Below are 20491 nucleotides of genomic sequence, written 5' to 3'. Positions count from 1 at the left end.
AATGTACCACTGTACATATTTAATAAATCATCGGAAAAACATGGAGTGCCAGAGGGCTAATGGGTAGCCTGTATATAAGTATATTTAAGAAAGATAGAAATTCACCATACATGAGGGAAAAAAAGGTCTTATTTGTGCCCCTTTATAAAGTTACCCTTCATACATCTGCAATCCAGTGAGAATAACATTCTATATAATTCCAGTAGAAGAGTAGTGGGAAGAAGATACAACGCAAAAGTAGGTTTCTCATGTAGAAAATAAAAGTTTTTGATAATTTTAAAAGTTAGTTCTGTTTTGAAGAAACTTACACCCTCCAAATCCCAAAGCTAATTTTAAATTGGGTGTAGATACAGCTTGTTCATAATTTTTCACATCAAAGTGTCGTCAAATGACACACACAGCTGTATGATTGGAAATGTTTGCAAAAGCCTTTCGCTTAACAATGAGGTTTTAGATTTTAAAATAGAACAAAATCTGCCAATATTTCCAACCTACGCTGGTGACTTTCACTATCAACTTCTTTTCCCATGAGGGTTGTTCTGCCAAATTTAATACTGAAGTCCGTGGCAGCTCTTCAATGCACTTGTGTTAGGTATGCTTGTCAGTAGAACTGTAATTGAGCTCCTGAATATATTTATAAACTCAAAGTGCAAAACACATTTGTACTGAAGGACTTCCTTCACATTCTTTGATGCATGACAGGATTGAGATCTCCGAGTTCACCCTGTTAACAAAAGACCCGATGGGGATAATGCCAAAGGAAATGCATTTCAAAAATCATATGTGTCAGGTAGCTCAGCACACTCATTAACACTCTGCACACTTTCCTCAAGGGCACGTTGGTCCGTGCAGACTAAAACAAAGTATATATCTATATGGAGAACACCACTGCCCACCTGCCGAAAAAGACGGAAAATCCTACAAATATCCTTGAAACTCACTCTGGAAGCAAGCCAAACTAATTTTCAACAGGCTGCATTGATGAAATATAATGGAGAGCATGAAAGAATAATTGTGTAACATTTATGTTTGAACATCTCTCCAGAGTTGGATGATGTGCTTGAGTGAATTAGATGCGATAACAATCACGTCAGCCATTAACACTCTTTTCTCTGTGTTTAAAAAATAATGGGTTTTTATTCTCAAAAAACAAATGTTAACACGTCAACACTTCCCTACTCTCAGTGGGAAAAGCTTATCCACGTCAACCCTGTCTATCCCTCTCATCATTTTAAAGACCTTTATCAAGTCCCCCCTTAACCTTCTGCGCTCCAAAGAATAAAGACCTAACTGGTTCAACCTTTCTCTGTAACTTAGTTGCTGAAACCCAGGCAACATTCTAGTAAATCTCCTCTGTACTCTCTCTATTTTGTTGGCATCCTTCCTATAATTAGGCGACCAAAATTGTACACCATACGCCAGAATTTGCCTCACCAATGCCTTGTACAATTTTAACATTACATCCCAACATCTATACTCAATGCTCTGATTTATAAAGGCCAGCACACCAAAAGCTTTCTTTACCACCCTATCTACATGAGATTCCACTTTCAGGGAACTGTGCACAGTTATTCCCAGATCCCTCTGTTCACCTGCATTCTTCAATTCCCTACCATTTACCATGTACGTCCTATTTTGATTTTTCCTGCCAAGATGTAGCACCTCACACTTATCAGCATTAAACTCCATCTGCCATCTTTCAGCCCACTCTTCCAACTGGCATAAATCTCTCTGTAGACTTTGAAAATCTACTTCATTATCCACAATATCACCTATTTTAGTGTCATCTGCATACTTACTAATCCAATTTACCACACCATCATCCAGATCATTGATGTGCATGACAAACAACAGTGGACACAACACAGATCCCTGTGGCACCCCACCAGTCACTGGCCTCCAACCTAACAAACATCCACCACTACTCTCTGGCATCTCCCATTCAGCCACTGTTGAATCCATCTTGCTACTCCACCATTAATACCCAACCATTGAACCTTCTTAACCAAACTTCCATGAGGAACCTTGTCAAAGGCCTTACTGAAGTCCATATATACAACATCCACCGCTTTACCCTCATCAATTTCCCGAGTAATCTCTTCAAAAAATTCAAGAAGATTAGTCAAACATGACCTTCCATGTACAAATCCATGTTGACTGTTCCTAATCAGACCCTGTTTATCCAGATGCTTATATATATTATCTCTAAGTATCCTTTCCATTAATTTGCCCACCACTGACGTCAAACTAACAGGTCTATAATTGCTAGGTTTACTCTTAGACCCCTTTTTAAACAATGGAATAACATGCGCAGTACGCCAATCCTCCGGTACTATTCCCGGTTCTAATGACATTTGAAATATTTCTGTCATAGCCCCTGCTATTTCTACACTAACTTCCCTCAATGTCCTAGGGAATATCCTGTCCAGACCTGGAGACTTATCCACTTTTATATTTCTCAAAAGTGTCAGTACTTCCTCTTCTTTGAATCTCATGGTTTCCATAGCTACACTACTTGTTTCCCTTACCTCACATAATTCAATATCCTTCTCCTTGGTGAATACCGAAGAAAATAAATGGTTCAATATCTCCCCCATCTCTTTTGGCTCTGCAGATAGCTGTCCACTCTGACTCTCTAATGGACCAATTTTATCCCTCGTTATCCTTTTGCTATTAATATAGCTGTAGAAACCCTTTGGATTTACTTTCACCTTACTTACCAAAGCAACCTCATATCTTCTTTTAGCTTTTCTAATTTCTTTCTTAAGATTCTTTTTACATTCTTTATACTCCTCAAGCACCTCATTTACTCCATGCTGCCTATAATTATTGTAGATCTCTCTCTTTTTCCAAACCAAGTGTCCAATTTCCCTTGAAAACCATGACTCTTTACAATTTTTACTATTTCCTTTCAACCGAACAGGGACATAAAGATTCTGTACTCTTAAAATTTCACCTTTAAATGTATTCCATTTCTCTTCCACATCTTTCCCATAAAACAAACTGTCCCAATTTACTCATTTTAAATCCTTTCGCATCTCCTCAAAGTTAGCCTTTCTCCAATCAAAAATCTCATCCCTAGGTCCAGTTCTGACCCTCTCCATAATTATATTGAAACTAATGGTATTGTGATCATTGGTCCCGAACTGTTCCCCAACGCATACCTCTGCCACTTGACCCGTCTCATTTCCTAACAGGAGGTCCAGCACCGCCCCTTCTCCAGTAGGTACTTCTATGTATTGCTGCAAAAAACTATCCTGCACACATTTTACAAACTCCAACCCATCCAGCCCATTTACAGAATGTGTTTCCCAGTCTATGTGTGGAAAATTGAAATCTCCCACAATCACTACCTTGTGCTTACTACTAATATCTGCAATCTCCTTACATATTTGCTCTTCCAATTCTCGCTCCCCATTTGGCGGTCTATAATACACCCCTATAAGTGTTGCTACCCCTTTCCCATTTCTCAGTTCCACCCAAATAGCCTCCCTAGACGAGCCCTCTAATCTATCCTGCCAAAGCACTGCTGTAATATCTTCCCTGATAAGCAATGCAACACCTCCTCCTCTTGCCCCTCCAATTCTATCACACCTGAAGCAACAAAATCCTGGCCCTCAATTGGCCTCACCAATGCCTTGTACAATTTTAACATTACATCTGTGGAGTCTTTTAAGTTCCTGGGAAACATCATCTCCAAGGACCTCAAGTGGGGGGCTACCATCGACTTCACAGTCAAAAAGGCACATCAGAGGATGTACTTCCTGCGGCAGATGAGGAAGCACAATCTGCCACAGGCAATGGTGGTCCAATTCTACACGGCCATCATAGAGTCTGTTCTCACCTTCTCCATCATGGTCTGGTTTGGCTCAGGCACCAAGCACGACATCCGGAGGCTGCAGCGAATCGTCCGATCGGCAAAGAAGGTTATTGGCTGCAACCTACCCTCCATTGATGAACTGTACACTGCGAGGGCCAGGAAGTGAGCGGGCAAGATCATCTCTGACCCCTCTCACCCTGGCCACAAACCCTTTGAATCACTTCCCTCTGGAAGGCGACTCCGGATTGTCAAAGCTGCCACAGCTAGACATTAAAACAGTTTTTATCCACGAGTAGTTGCTCGACTCAACAGCCAAAAATCTGTAGCCTCCCTTTGTTCTGGTATTTTGTTGGTTTGCATGCTTGATCAATGGTGTTTTATCATTAATGTTTTATTATTATTATTAATGTTTAGTGTTTTCTGAGTCATTCGTAATTGTCACTGTATGTCATGTTGTTACTTGTAGGCAGAGCATCAAGGCAAAATTCCTTGTAGGTGAATACTTCACCAATAAACTTACTTACTTACTTACTTTCGAAAGAATGGCATGAGTTATCAAAACTGGTATCCAAATGCACATACTGTATTAAGGTCGTGGAGTCTCGTTGAGGCTCTTTGGCCCCACTTGTCCATGCTGACCAAGATGTCCCATCTGGACTAATCGCATTAACACACGTTTGGCCCATGTCCCATCAAACTTTCCTATCCATCTACCTACAAATGTTTTTTAATTGTTGTTATAGTATCTGCCTCAACTATCTCCTCTGGCAGCTCGTCCCATGTACCAACCACCCTCGGAGTGAAAATGTTGCCTCTCTCATCTATATCTATGGTTATTGATTTCCCTACTCTGGGTAAAAGAGTCATGGTGCTATACAGGGTGGTAACAGATGCTTTGGTCTATCTTGTCCAGCCCGACCAATCTTGCTGACTGGGCTAGCCCCATTTGTCTGCACATAATCCATAGCCCTCAAAATCTTTCACATCCATATATGCCCAAATGTGTTTTAAAAGTCGAAATTGCATCCGCTGCTACAGCTGCATGCTGTATCATTCCAGGTACGGTCTGAATTTAAAAGTTGCCCCTGAGTTCCCTCTTAAAGGGCCTGTCCCACAGCGGCGACCTAATTGGCGAGTTTAGAAGAGTTTCCCCACGACTCATACTCGCAACATGGTCAACACGAGGTCCTAAGAGGTCTTTGTAACTCTCCTTCATGCTGGAGAGTAGTCCCCACGTACTCGAGGCCTCAGCTAGGTCGCGGCGTATTTTTCAACAGGTAGTCGTATATAGTCTTCAACATAGTCGAAGGGGGGTCGAAGGAGGTCTTCAACATGACACTTTTTCAAACTCTCCTAAACTCTTCTAAACTCGCCAATTAGGTCGCAGCAGTGGGACAGGCCCTTAAATCTATCCGTTCTCAACTTAAGCTTATGCCCTCTGGTTTTACATCACCTCCACCCTGGGAAAAAGACTGCGTGTGTTCACTTTATCCACGCCCCTCATGATCTTGTATACACAAAAGATCACCACTCATCTTCCTAAAAACCAAAGAAAAAAAATCTTGCCTACTCAATCTCTCCCTATAACTCGCCTGCAAGCCCCGTTAACATTGGCAGCCGGTGGCCTTTTGCATGGTTCAGTGTTGGGTCTGTTATTTTTCACATTGCATGTTAATGATCTCGATGAGGGAAACAATGGCTTTGTGGCCAAGTTTGCACATGATACAAAGATAGGTGGTGGAGCAGTTAATGTTGAGAAATCAGGGAGGCTGCTGAAGTACTTGGAGCAGTTGGGAGAGTGGGAAAAGAAGTGGCAGATAGAATACAGTGTAACAAAATGTAGGGAATGCAGTTTGGTAGAAGGAATAATGGCATAGACTATTTTCTAAATGGGGTGCAAACGGACTTGGGAGTGCTGCCGCAGGTTTCCCAAAAGGTTAATTTGCAAGTTGAGTTGGTAGTAAGAAAGATAAATGCAAAGCTAGCATTCATTTCGAGAGGATCAGAATATAAAAGCAAGAATGTAACGATGAGGCTTTATAAGGCACTGGTCAAGCCACATCTGGAAGGGAGGATGTGCTGGAAATTGACAAGATCCAGAGGAAGTTTATGAGAATGTGCCCAGGGTTGATTGGATTAATGTATGAAAAGCACTTGGAGGCTCTGGAACAGTACTCGCTGTCGTTCAGAGGAATGAGGGGGATCTTATTGAAACATTCCGAATAATAAAATGCCTAGATAAAGTGGATGCAGAGAGGATCTTTCAAATAATGGATGATTATTCCAATCTAGAACCAATGTGCACTGTCTCAGAATAAAAGGACGTACCTTTAGAATGGAAATGAGGAGGAATTTCTTTCGACAGATGGTGGTGAATCTGTGGGATTAATTGCCACAGATGGCAGTGCAGGCCAAGTCATTGGGTATTTTTAGAGTGGAGATTGATATGTTCTTTACTAGTGAGGGCATCAAAGGTTATTCCGAGAATGCAGGAGGATAGGGTTGACGGCGAAAATAGATGAGCGGATGTATGTCATGGCAAGTTCTGCCATGGTTTAACATACCAAAGTGCACACCTCAAATAACCGTAAAATAAATAATCTAGGATGGTAATAGAAAATGTACCACTGTACATATTTAATAAATCATCGGAAAAACATGGATTGCCAGAGGGCTAATGGGTAGCCTGTATATAAGTATATTTAAGAAAGATAGAAATTCACCATCGATGAGGGAAAAAAAGGTCTTATTTGTGCCCCTTTATAAAGTTACCCTTCATACATCTGCAATCCAGTGAGAATAACATTCTATATAATTCCAGTAGAAGAGTAGTGGGAAGAAGGTAAAACGCAAAAGTAGGTTTCTCATGTAGAAAATAAAAGTTTTTGATAATTTTAAAAGTTAGTTCTGTTTTGAAGATACTTACACCCTCCAAATCCCAAAGCTAATTTTAAATTGGGTGTAGATACAGCTTGTTCATAATTTTTCACATCAAAGTGTCGTCAAATGACACACACAGCTGTATGATTGGAAATGTTTGCAAAAGCCTTTCGCTTAACAATGAGGTTTTAGATTTTAAAATAGAACAAAATCTGCCAATATTTCCAACCTACGCTGGTGATTTTCGCTATCAACTTCTTTTCCCATGAGGGTTGTTCTGGCAAATTTAATACTGAAGTCCGTGGCAGCTCTTCAATGCACTTGTGTTAGGTATGCTTGTCAGTAGAACTGTAATTGAGCTCCTGAATATATTTATAAACTCAAAGTGCAAAACACATTTGTACTGAAGGACTTCCTTCACATTCTTTGATGCATGACAGGATTGAGATCTCCGAGTTCACCCTGTTAACAAAAGACCCGATGGGGATAATGCCAAAGGAAATGCATTTCAAAAATCATATGTGTCAGGTAGCTCAGCACACTCATTAACACTCTGCACACTTTCCTCAAGGGCACGTTGGTCCGTGCAGACTAAAACAAAGTATATATCTATATGGAGAACACCACTGCCCACCTGCCGAAAAAGACGGAAAATCCTACAAATATCCTTGAAACTCACTCTGGAAGCAAGCCAAACTAATTTTCAACAGGCTGCATTGTTGAAATATAATGGAGAGCATGAAAGAATAATTGTGTAACATTTATGTTTGAACATCTCTCCAGAGTTGGATGATGTGCTTGAGTGAATTAGATGCAATAACAATCACGTCAGCCATTAACACTCTTTTCTCTGTGTTTAAAAAATAATGGGATTTTGTTCTCAAAAATCAAATGTTAACACGTCAGTACAAAATGAATAAAAGAGAGAAACATGGTAAAGCAGATGCTGAAGTGAGATGCAAACTATAAGGGTAGGAAGGAACTGCAGATGATGATTTATACCGACCGCAGACGCAACATGCTGGAGTAACTCAGCGGGTCAGGCAGCATTGCTGGATTCCAACCCAAAATGTCACCTATTCTTTATCTCCAGAGATGCTGCCTGACCCACTGAGTTACTCCAGCATTTTTGTTCATCTGAAAATGATAGCAGCTATTTTTACTATGTAAAGCCATTACACTGAGAAGTTTCCCATCATCGCCATATAGAAACATAAAAATAAGGAAAGTGTGCAGAGTGTTAATGAGTGTGCTGAGCTACCTGGCACACATGATTCTTGAAATGCATTTCCTTTGGCATTATCGCCATCGGGTCTTTTGTTAACAGGGTGAACTCAGAGATCTAAATCCTGTCATGCATCAAAGAATTTGAAGGAAGTCCTTCAGTCCTAAACTTGGTGATAGTAGATGTGATTAGGATATTAATCAGAGATAGGTTTTAGAAAAGGAAGAGAAATAAAAAATCTTAAGTGTAGGAGAAGTAACTTCCGAGAGAGCAATAAATGTATTCGTTAGTGACTAGAAGTGCCTGGATTAGAAGGTATTAGATTCAAGGAGAGGTTGGACAAACTTGGATTGTTTTCCCTACAATGTCGAAGGCTGAGGAGACACCTGATAGAAGTATACTCCAGAATAGTGCGTTGCTCTCTCTGGTGCCAGAGCGGCTGCAGAACAGTCTCAAGGGGTAGGTGAAGCAACCAGAAGTCATTGTGCATGTTGGTACACATTATGTTGGTACAGGTAGGTAAAAGGATGAGGTCCTGATGAGTGATTGTACGAGTTAGGCAACAGGTTAAAAAGCAAAACTTGAAAGGTAGTAATCTCCAGATGACTCCCGGTGCGTACATGAGTGTCTGTAGTATTAGGAAGATAGGACTAATGAAGCCATGGCTCAGGATTTGGTGCGGGGTGGGAGATTGCAACCTTCACGTGGTCTGCCCTGTTTTGACGAATGCAATTAGCCTGGCGTGCACAATCAAGTAAGATCAAATAGAACAAGTTGTCCAACAACTTTAGGCTGTGCACGCCATACGCAAGAAGAAGAAGAAGGATTTGGTGCAGGGGTGAGACTATCAGATTTTTAGACAATTGGCATCTCTTCTAGGGCAGAGGTGATCTCTACGCCAGGGATGGGGTGCATCTGAACTGGAGGAGGACCAATATTCTTGCAAGGAAATTTGTTAGTGCCACTTGGGAGGGTTTAAACAAGAGTGGCGGGGGAGTAGGAACCAGAGTTGAAAGTCAACAAATGGAAGGCCTGTTGTGGAGATAGAGGTTAAGACCTGTAATTCTCAAAGGAATGTCAGGCAGGGAGAGGTTAAGGAATACGGTAAAGCTGATGGGCTAATGTGTTTATTTCAACACAAGGAGTATCGTGGGTAAAGCAGAGGAACCGAGAGACTGTATCAGAGCTTGGGAATGTGATGTTGCATAGGGTTTTGGTGTTTCAGATGGTATAGATAGGGAAGTAAATAAGAGGCAGATGAGTTGCCCTGCTAATTAGGCAGAATGTCATGGCAGCATCTGAGAAGACATACTGGAGGGTGCATCCATAAGATAGAGCTCAAAAATAAGAAAGGTGCAATCACTGTAATGGGAATGTACTATAGGTGCCCCAGCAGCAAGCAGGAGATTGAGGCACAAATATTTAGACTTCTCTAACTTCAAGTAGCCCTTCCTTTCTCTCCCTCTCCATCCCCTCCCCCTTCCCAGTTCTCCGACCAGTCTTACCGTCTCCGACTACATTTTATCTCTGTACCGCCCACTTCCCTGACATCGGTCTGAAGAAGGATCTCGACCAGAAACATCACCCTTTCCTTCTCTCCAGAGATGCTGCCTGTCCAGCTGAGTTACTCCAGCATTTTGTGTCTATCTTCGATTTAAACCAGCATCTGCAGTTCTTTCCTACAAATATTTACACAGATTACCCAAAGATACAAAAGCAACAGGATTCTCATAATGGGTGACTAGAAGATCCCCAATATTGACTGGGACCGACTTAGTGCAAATATTTAGTTCAGAGATTTGCAGGGCGGGTTTTTTTACACAGACTTGGTTGGTGCCTAGAATGCGCTGCCGTGGGATGGTGGTGGCGGCAGATACGATGGTTGCATTTAAGAGGCTTTTAGATGGGCACATAGATGTACATGGAATGGAGGAGTGTGGATCTTGTGCAGGAGTAGGAGATTAGTTTAGCTTGGCATCGTATTTGGCCCAGTCATAGTAAGCCGAAGGGTCTGGTACCTGTGCTGTACTTTTCAATGTTCTAATCTAGATAAAATTATGTGAGGCACAGATAGGGTAGATAGTCAGAACCTTTTTCCAGTGTGGAAATGTCAACATCTAGAGGGCACTGCTTTAAGGTGAACGGGGAAAAGTTTAACGAAGCAAGGGGCAAGTATTTTTTAAACAGAGAGCAGTGGGTGCCTGGAATGGGTGGACGTGGAGGCAGTTCCAATGGCAACATTTAAGATGCATTTGGATAGATATATGGATATATAGGAAATGGAGGGATACCTGGAGGCAAAGGACATTAGTTTAACTTGACCGGCTTGGACATTGGGATGATCGACTTGGACATTGTGGGAGAAAAGGCTTGTACAATTCTATGTTCTATGTAAAAGTATTGAAACAGAAGGAGGTTCTCCTCAAAGTCATAAAGTCATAGCGTGATACAGCATGGAAACACGCCCTTCTGCCCAACTTACCCATACCGGCCAACATGTCCCAGCTACACTAGTCCCACCTGCCTGTCCTTGGTCCATATCCCTCCAAACCTGTCCTTTCCATGTACCTGTCTAACTGTTTCTTAAACGTTGGGATAGTCCCAGCCTCAACTACCTCCTCTGGCAGCTTGTCCCATACACCCACCACCTTTTGTGTGAAAAAGTTACCCCTCAGATTCATATTAAATCTTTTCCTCTTTTCTTCATGTGTGAAGATAATTCAAGTGCACTCTATGGGTATTCCGATCTGTCGGTGTTAATGATACACCGTCGTGCCAATGCTCCCATTCTGTGTTCAGCTATACAAAACACGGCGACAAGATTGAAATACATCACACTCGTATATAATATAAATAAAATATGTACCAACGTGATGAACTGGAATCCAGGAGTAGAGTTCATTTTTGTAAAGAACTGTGTTAAACTCGCTGCACTGCATCTGACGAAATGTGGGTGTCTCCTGTAGACATGGTATGACATTGCAGATGCGATATTGTTTGCGTTTTCCAGTGCAGTACTTTCCACCAAACTTTGGGCTGAATAAGATAAAAAAGAACACTCTCAATAGCTGCAAGTAAAATATTATGTGCCTTGCTACATTAAGGTCACGAGGTGCTTTCTGAAATGTACAGATTTTATTTAGAAGTCACGTGAGTGACTACGTGAGGAGCCCGTCAGTCCGCATGCGTGTCAATACGCGAGACGCAATGCGGCGGGTCGGAGCAGTTCGTAACTGCTCTGGCAGGTAAGTAAATTTTACTTTCAGCGGGCCGCTGCGACAGCGGTCCCAGAGTAGCTGATGGAGGCGGCTGCTCTTGGCGTCTGCCGCCATTGGAGCTCCGTACGGGAGCAGGCGGCCAATTTTGGAGCCCACTGTGGAAGCTCCATAGGAGCTCAGTTTCATTATTGCCGGCCGGATTTTAGCCACCGTGGAACTCCATTAGGAGTTGGGGCTGCGGCGCGGCTTGGGAGCTCGCTGCTAAAAATTAGCAGCAGACGCTGTTTTAATATAGCCGCGGCTACGTTTCATATCACTGCTAAATTAACAGTGACCGGTGTTAGCCGCGGCCAGGGCAGCGAACGGCTGCCATAGCGCCTATAAAAAATGTTAAACATAGAAACGCTGCTGAGGCAGCATACGCTGGTATCAGCATTAGTCTGCCATAGCGCCTATAAATTTTTAAACATAGAAATGCTGCTGAGGCAGCATACGCTGGTATCAGCATATAGTGTGTGCTCTATTCGTTGGGGCATTTTTGATATATTACACAATGTTCTTTAATTTAAGTAAAAATCTGAAGAACTGGTTAAGATAGTTAAAAATAGAGCTGGCAGTTTTTAATAGGAATTGCTGTTCGGTCACGTTTGTGACTATCGCAGCAGATAGGACATTTATTATCATACACCATATGGTGTAGAAACATTTGACTTGCTTTTCGACACAGAATGGGACTCCACTGGAGCGGGTGGCTGTTCGGAGGGGCTCCATTGAGGCTCCAGTAAAGTGCTCCTGGCTTGGCAAACCTTTTTTCAGCTGTGTCTATCAGACACCTGTGGAGCTATACCTAGTGCAGGGTTGCAGTATTTATCCCACTCTGTCTAGCAGACCATCGGGAAGAGGTGACTCCGATTATAATGCCAGCTCATCTGAGTCATATGGGGGCCAGAGGCGCTCCAGTCCCTCCCTGAAATACTCCGTTGGGGCTCCAGAAGGGAGCAAGGATTCGGAATCACTAGCAGGTGCAACCTGTCTCGTAAGTATAATGATGATACCGACAGAGCACCGATCTGCACAGCTAGTCCCGGTTCGGCTCATAGAGGGAGCAGCTTGACAACCCCGAGTCGAGGCAAAGTCAAAGCCAAGTCTGTGGGACAAGTCCTGTTGGACGATTTGGGTCAAGGGGATTCTGTCCCCACATCTATGGCAGATGTGATTTTGCGTTTGTCTCAATTAGAACATTTGATGAATCAAATGGTGGCACGAGAAATGCTCCGTGTTACGAAGACATGTCAGGCAGCAGCTCCAGGGTTGCAATATTCCTCCCACTTGGATGAAAGGAGTGGTGGAGATGGTGCCAAAGTATATGCACATATGCCTGAGGCAGCTCCTGTTTCAGTGTTGCAATATTCATCCCACTCGGATGAAAGGAGTGGTGGTGATGGTGCCAAAGTATATGCACATATGCCTGAGGCAATACAATACAATACAATTTTATTTGAGGTTCAAATGAAATGTTGTTTCTGCAGTCATACACACAATAAAAAGACCCAAGACACAACACAATTTACACAGACATCCATCACAGCGCATCTCCTCCTCGCTGTGATGGAAGCCAAAGACTTATCCCTCCCCTGCACTCCCCAATTCCCCTCCAGATGTCAGAGTCAAAGCCCCCGGTGGGCGATGGTAATTGTCCCGCGGCCATTAACGGCGCGCCGGGTGGTGCAAGGCCACGCTCCGGGTCTTGTTGTTGGAGCCCCCGGCGGGCGCTAGCAAAGTCCCGCAGCCATTCCAAGCCGCACGGGGCGGTGATGTAAGGCCCCGCTCCAGGTACTCTTCGACCCCGCACCTCGGGCGGGAGAAGTCGCCGTTGCGGAAGCCCCGAAAAGCGATCTCCCAGCAGGGACCCGCGGGCTCCCGGTATTACTGTCCACCAGACCTGCGGTTGGAGCCTCCGAATCTCCGGGGGTCAGGTCGCAGCAGCGCGCCACCACCGCTCCTCACGCTCCGAACTCGGCCAGCTCCACGATGGTGAGTAGGTCCGCAGCTCCGCGACTGGAGCCCTAGGTCGTTCCTGCTGGAGGCCACTCCACGTTGCTCAGCCGCAACGACAACGGAGACCCGACAAGGAAAAGGTCGGGTTCTCCGTGCAGGGGAAAGATTTTAAAAGATTCCCCACCCCCCGTCCCCCATACACACATACCCCGTCAAAAAAAAATAAAAACTACATTGAAACAAGACAAAAAATAATAAAATGACAGACGGACTGCAGAGGCCGCTGCGACGTGAGTCGCGCCGCTCCTGGTTCAGGGTTGCAATATTCCTCCCACTTGGATGAAAGAAGTGATGGAGATGGTGCCAAATTATATGGTCCGTATTACAGAAGCATGCACAGGTAGTGCAAGTCATATGCCTGTAGCTACCCCTGTGGCATACGCATGTGGCAACGCCTGGTTCGGGGTGCACTATTTCTCCCACTCTATGAGAGTGTCAGAGATCAGTATGGAACTGACTCCGAACATGACTCCGAAAATGACCATGTGCCTGAATCCCATGCTTTAATGCATGATGTGCGAGAGTCGCATAAGGAAGAGCTGCCTGCTCTTGTCTCTAAATTTGCTGTTCCCTCGGGGACGGACAAGCCACTGCAAGAGGAGTTGGCCAGCGGCATCAGCTATCTAACAGAAATGACAAGCATGACAGACAGGGTCTGCAAATGGAACCTCGCTGAAGCTCCAACAAGCAAATCGACCCAGGGTCAGCTGGCAAGTAAGGTCTCGTTATTAACCTCCGTAAACTCCGAAATGGAGCAGCCTGTCGGCCCAGGGTTGGGTTTACTGGCAGCATGGGTGTCTAGTGGTTTTTCACTGTCTCTGGGATAGATCAGGTTGATGTAGAGACATTGGCAGGGTGCCTTGCATAGTAACCTCTGTAAGTTCCAAGTAGGATTAGTTTGGTTACCCTGGTTCAGGGTAGACCATCATGGAACTGGCTGGCCATATGGGTCATATTGACCAGGGAAGCACTGCCTCATCATCTGTGATTGAGGCTATCAGACTGCTCAGTAGAATGAAGTAGTAGAAGTCTTCCTCAACACAGGTTTAATTTCTCCTCAGTTATTAGAGTTGCTGGTTCATTGGAATCATCATTGCCATCCTCTCTGGGATAGGTAGTTACCAGCAGGAAGCTGGTCTGGCATATAATATAATTTTTTATCTGACCTACAAGTTCAAGTTGTGAATCAACAATGTATTTATAATAATCCATAGGCTCTCAATACCAGTATTCCTGAATGAGTGGCGGGTCAAAGAGATTGTGTTGTGCACTCTGGCGTCTCAGACAAGTGGTTTCAGTCAAAGGACTGCGAGGCAATTCCTGATTCAGGCTTCCATTATACTAATTTCCACTCTGAGGAAAAACGCTGAGTATTCGTGGTGACTCTTAGACAAGAGTTGACAGGGAACTCGTATTCCCACATTAAAGGGAGACTGTGGTTTCAGCTCTAGTCATAAGGTTCTGATTATATGTTATCAGTGAAATGTATGAATAACTAGATAATGCATCTTCCGCGGCAAGAGAAGCCCAAAAAATTATGTCCGTATGGTCAATAGAGGAACAGGGGTTCTGAGTGCAATCAGGGACAGCTCATCCGAGGATGAGGGGTCTGGGCAAGGACTAGAGGGGTATATTTCTGATACTTCTCAAGATTACAGAAACATGGTGCAGGCCGAATCAGATCAGCATTTGGCTAATCTGATCATGTGTTTAGTTACATAGAAACATAGAAAATAGGTGCAGGAGTAGGCCATTCGGCCCTTCGAGCCTGCACGCCGTTCAATATGATCATGGCTGATCTTCCCCTGATCCCTTTAGCTACAAGGGCTACATCTAACTCCCTCTTAAATATAGCCAATGAACTGGCCTCAACTACATTCTATGGCAGAGAATTCCAGAGATTCACCACTCTCTGTGTAAAAAATGTTTTTCTCATCTCAGTCCTAAAAGATTTCCCTTTTATCCTTAAACTGTGACCCCTTGTTCTGGACTTCCCCAACATCGGGAACAATCTTCCTGCATCTAGCCTGTCCAACCCCTTAAGAATTTTGTAAGTTTCTATAAGATCCCCCCTCAATCTTCTAGTTACCCAGTTTAAGATGGATGATTGGCTTTCAGCAATTTAACTGATTCAGAGAATCAATCTTGAAGTTGCATACTCTGCCATATCTATACACATGAGGCACAGATTCTGGTGTTTTTGATAACAAAGCCAGTGGTGGAAGCCAATGCTGCCCTACTCAGATTAATGGTAATTGTGTCATCGAGTTTTAGGTGATTTGCAAAATTTGCAGCTGATAAAACTTAGGGGTTATCAGTAGATACCTTTTGCGATATTAAATATGAGGCAACATGAAAATTAATAGTGCCAATTTTGCCTATTCATTCAGGCCATGGTAAGGTGGCTGAAGCAACTCTTATTTACTCAGTCACGACTGATGGCTGGGGCAGCCTGTCTTCTCGGGCAGCTAGCTCTGCACGATTGTATGAGAAGCTTGTGAACACCATATGTGAGTTACTTTTAAACGGAAGTAACAGAGGTTTGTGTGGCTTTCAGTTTGAGCCTAGAAAAGCATTTATGTGATAGCACAATTGACATTGCTTGTGCTGCTTTGTCATTCTCTATAGTACAAGTGGGACAATAAATGATTGGTTATTCACCCGCTGTTCACTAACGTTGTGCAGGGTGTCTTTTATTTGACCACTCTAATAGCCTACACTCATTGTAGTGTGCGATGTATATCAGTAAATTATTCTGCAAATTTCTTCTACTATATTCCTAATGGGAGCAGTATTTTTAAGATGATTATGCTTTCAGCAACTGATCTCAGCACAAATAACACTGTCTTTACTCAATCTCTGGCTTGGTCTCTAGGTCATAACTGACATGAGGGTAGCTTGTTATGGGAATGATCGCATAAGCAAATTGGGCATGGTTGCATACATTTGGAGTTGACAGCATACCCACCAGAGCAGAGATCGGTGGTGTCCTGCAAGGGTCAATGGCGAGACATTTGTTGCTTGAATATATATTAATTTTTAGAAAAATAATATAGGAGGGCTGTTCAATAGGTTTGCAGATAATACAAACATTTGTGAGGATTGGATAACGACGAAGACTGTCAAAAGATTTTGCAGGTTTTAGACCAGTTGGAAATGCAGACAGAGATTTTGAGCCAGACAAGTGTGAGGTTTTGGATTTTGGGAGGTCAAATGTAAGAGGAAAGCATCCAATTAATGGCAGGACCCTTACGAGCATCGATGTTTGAAAGAACTCGAGGTGCAAGCTCATAGCTCCCTGAAAATGGAATTACAAGTAGGTAGGGTGGTGAAGAAAGCATAAAGCATGCTTGTCATCATCAGTTGGGGTGTTGAGTATAAAATGTTTGAAGACATATTGTAGCTTTATAAAATTTTGGTCCGGCCACATTTATTATTAATTTTGGGTATTGTGCGCAGTACTGGTCACTGCAATGCAGGAAGGAGGCTTTGCAGAATGGAGTGGGTGCAGATGAGATTCGCCACACTATTGCCTGGCTTGAAAGTATTAGCTATAAGGATAAGTTGGAGAAAGTTTGATACAAAACAACTAAAAATGGCTACCTGCAGAAATTCTTCCAGGCACTTCCAGAGCGGCACGGTTGCGCAGCGGTAGAGTTGCTGCCTTGCAGTGCCAGAGACCCGTGTTCAATCCCAACTACGGGTGCTGTCTGTACAGAGTTTGTATGTTCTCCCCGTGATCGTATGTGTTTTCGCCGAGATTTTTGGTTTCCTCCCACAGGTTTGTAGGTTAATTGGCTTGGTGCAAATGTGAATTGTCCCTAGTGTGGTTATGTAAATGTTAATGTGCAGTGATCGCTGGTCGGTGTGGACCCGGTGGGTCGAAAGTTCTGTTTCCATGCTGTATCTCTAAAAACCGGTAGTAAAGAAAGCAAGCTCAATGCTTGTATTTATTTCAACAGGGCTTGTATACAAAAACAGGGATGTAATGCCGAGGCTCTATAAGGCACTGGTAAGGCCATATTTGGAATATAGTGAGCCATTTTGGACACCATATCTGAGGAAGGATGTGCTGGCCCTGGTGAGGATCGAGAGGAGATTTACATGAATGATTCCAGGAATCAGTACGTTAACCTATGGTGAGCATTTGTCGGCACTGGGCCTGTACTGGCTGGAATTTAGAAGAATGAGGGGGGACCACATAGAAACATACAGAATAGTGAAAGGCTAGGATAGAGTGGATGTGGAGAGGATGTTTCCACTCATGGGAGAATCTAGGACTAGAGGTCAGCCTCAGAATTAAAGGCCGTTCTTTTAGGAAGGAGATGAGTCGACATTTCCTTAGTCAGACGGTTGGGAATTTATGGATTTCTTTGCCACAGACGACTGTGGATGCCAAGTCTGTGGATATTTTTAAGGCAGAGATAGATAGTTTCTTGATTAGTACAGGTGTCAGAGGTTATGGGGAGAAGGCAGGAGAATGGGGATAGGAGGGAGAGATAGATCAGCCATGATTGAATGGCGGAGCAGACGTGATCAGCCGAATAGTCTAATTTTACTCCCATCCCCTATGACCTTATGACCTTGTGAACTAAACTAATCACTTGCTGATTTGCATGGACTCATAGGAAAGTAGCTACGCCGAATGACTGGGGACTCGGGTCCTGCTGAACTCTGTGGCAGTAAGCCCAGGGCCAAAATAGTCATGCAATGACATTTTAGCATGCCATTAGAGGTTCATTTAAAGTTCAAGACAACCGTTTATTATATAGTCGATGATTTTGCATCAAAAAGGTTCTGATGAAATATCATTATCCTGGAATAATAACTCTGTTTCTCTTTGCCAAGTTGGTGCCTGGCCTGCTGAATATTTGCTGCAGTTTCTGTTGTTTCATATTTCCAGCAGCTGCAGTTTTTAAGCGTTTCATTGGTTTGTTGGAAATGCTACAAATTGTCTCTAATTGTTCATCCATTAATATGCAGCGCTTCATCTTTTGGAGTATTGACCAATGGAGAAATAATGATCAGTTTCACTTGTATCCAAGAATGCCTGAAATACCAAACTGCCAACAATGCTCTGATGTTCTTGGTAGTTTCTTTAAGCTGGAAAATAAAAGCCTCTTAAATATATTTGTCAATGAGGTGGCAAATTCATGTTTCTGGATCTTCTTTAAAAATGTAGTCGCTGCTGAACAAATCAGATTTGGGTTCTGTAAATTGTTGGTGGAAAGATAGAGGACATAGAAAGGATGTTTCCAGTAATGGGAGAAACGAGAGCTCGAGGGCACAGCATCAGAATAAAAGGATCTACAGTACCGTCAGAATGGAGAACAGAAGGAATTTCATAGTAAAGCTGTGGAATTCAACAAGACATTGCGTATTTTTTTTGTTTAAAATATCCTGCTATTACCTTCTCAGTAATGGATTTCAGCATTTTCCCAATGATAGATGTTGGACTAATTGACAAATAATTATTTGCTTTCTGTCTCTCTCTCATCTTGAATAGCGGTGTTAAATTTGCAGTTATGTGAACATCTGCAAGCTCTTCAACATGATGCTTTGCTCCCGATTAGCCTGCATACTCACACAGGATTGTTGCAGTGTCTCTCGGCTGCTTGAACACCTACGCCACATGAACGTGTGCAATGTGACCAGGAGTTCCAGGTGCTCCATCTTCCATCAACAGCTTCTGGACGGTTGCCAACTGCTACGCACTCACCATTGAAGCACCACTAAAACATAAAATGATTTGCCTTGTTACAACAAAAACAACAGCTGCAGAAACTGAATTGTAAATGCTTGCAATACATTAATAGTTGGTCAGCACGGACTCGGTGGGCGAAGGGCCTGTTTCCAGTATGTATCTCCAAAAATGTGTTCATGCTTTCTTTCCAAATTCCCTCATCAATCTATCAACCAGAAAACTTCATGAATAGTTTAATTTATTTAGTGCAGAGATACAGTGTGGAAATAGGACCTTCGGTCACCGAGTCCACGACGACCAACGATCACCCTGTACGCTAGTTCAACCCTACACACTAGGGACAATTTTTACATAAACCAATTAACCTACAAACCTGCACGTCTTTGGAACGTGGGAGAAAACTGGAGCACCTTAGAAAACCCACACGGTCACAGGGGGAACACACAAACTCCGTACAGGCAGCATCCGTAGTCCGGTTCGGGTCTGGATTTCAGGCACTGCAAGCTAGCAGCTCTAACCCTGCGCCACTGTCAGGGACGGCCTTAGGAGGTGCGGGGCCCAATTGGGAAAAATTTTCGTTGAAATATAAATAAATAATTATAAATGAGTCGCGTGTCGTGAGTAACATGACAATTTGTAGCAATGTTACAAAATTTTGAGATTTTAAAAATCAAGTCTGTAATTTATCCCATCAGATAAAGCATAAAAATAAGTTTAATTTGACACCTAATTCACTTTCATATCTCAAGTATTTAAAAAGTTATGGCCATTTTCATACAAGGAAATGAGCATCTTGTTCCCTATTGATTTTCTATGGACATAACAAAAAAGCTGTGATCGTGAACAGTCAAAAGCCCATAACTTTCTTAAAAATTAAGAGAACTGAATGAAATTTTCAGTTATCATAGATTGAAGCATTCTGAAACAAATATAAAATAATCTTACTTGGATGACCTGAAATTAAAGCATATAATTAGTTAGTTACCTAATTGTAGCTAATTTCAGACTTCAATTACTAGATCTAAACATCTATCCATTTCTTAATAAATGATTAACATTTTTAAATAGCCTAAATGTCCAAATAATATTCACAAATAATTCACAATAAAACATGATTTTTAAATCTCATTTACATTAATTTATAGGCCAAATGGAAGGAATTTAGTGTTTAATTGCTGTAAATAAATGCCCATTTAAATCAGCTTTCCAGTGGGTCCCTGTGGAACGCGCTGGTTTAGAACGTTCACATTGCGGTAGATTTGTGCCCCAAATGCCGAGAAAAATACTGCGGGATATAATGGGGCCCAAATTGAGCTACTCGCAATATTAAACTTAGTATAAAGGGATCTTTAGAAGCCCTTTTTAATGTAAAAATATACAACCTAACTTCAGTTGTCTGCTTTGAGACCCTGCGGTTGCTGGCGGTCGCGGGTTTAGAGATTGATTTTTAAACTACTATAACTATTATTCAAGGCCTTTAAACCTAATAATAGCTTTTGCGACGGGGTCTTCCAGCGATTTTTCGTTAATAATTAACTAGGCTGAACATTTTCGATTGGAACAGCTTAGAGAAAATCGCGTTTTAA

The 20491-nt window shown here is 42.7% G+C and overlaps 1 protein-coding gene across 1 annotated transcript in view; it reads right to left on the bottom strand.

Annotated features, from left to right (window-relative positions):
* adamts12 (ADAM metallopeptidase with thrombospondin type 1 motif 12) overlaps nucleotides 1-20491 on the bottom strand; it is a 596791-nt gene that overhangs the window by 235785 nt on the left and 340515 nt on the right. The window contains exons 11-12 of the mRNA XM_033032714.1: nucleotides 18788-18933; nucleotides 10792-10961 (exon numbers count right to left, since the gene is read on the bottom strand). Of these exons, the coding sequence (XP_032888605.1) occupies nucleotides 10792-10961; nucleotides 18788-18933 (316 nt within the window). The remainder of the gene's footprint in view (nucleotides 1-10791; nucleotides 10962-18787; nucleotides 18934-20491) is intronic.

Source organism: Amblyraja radiata, chromosome 1 (assembly GCF_010909765.2).
Source record: "Amblyraja radiata isolate CabotCenter1 chromosome 1, sAmbRad1.1.pri, whole genome shotgun sequence".
Taxonomy (NCBI): Eukaryota; Metazoa; Chordata; class Chondrichthyes; order Rajiformes; family Rajidae; genus Amblyraja; species Amblyraja radiata.
This window is presented reverse-complemented; position numbering and strand designations above follow the sequence as displayed.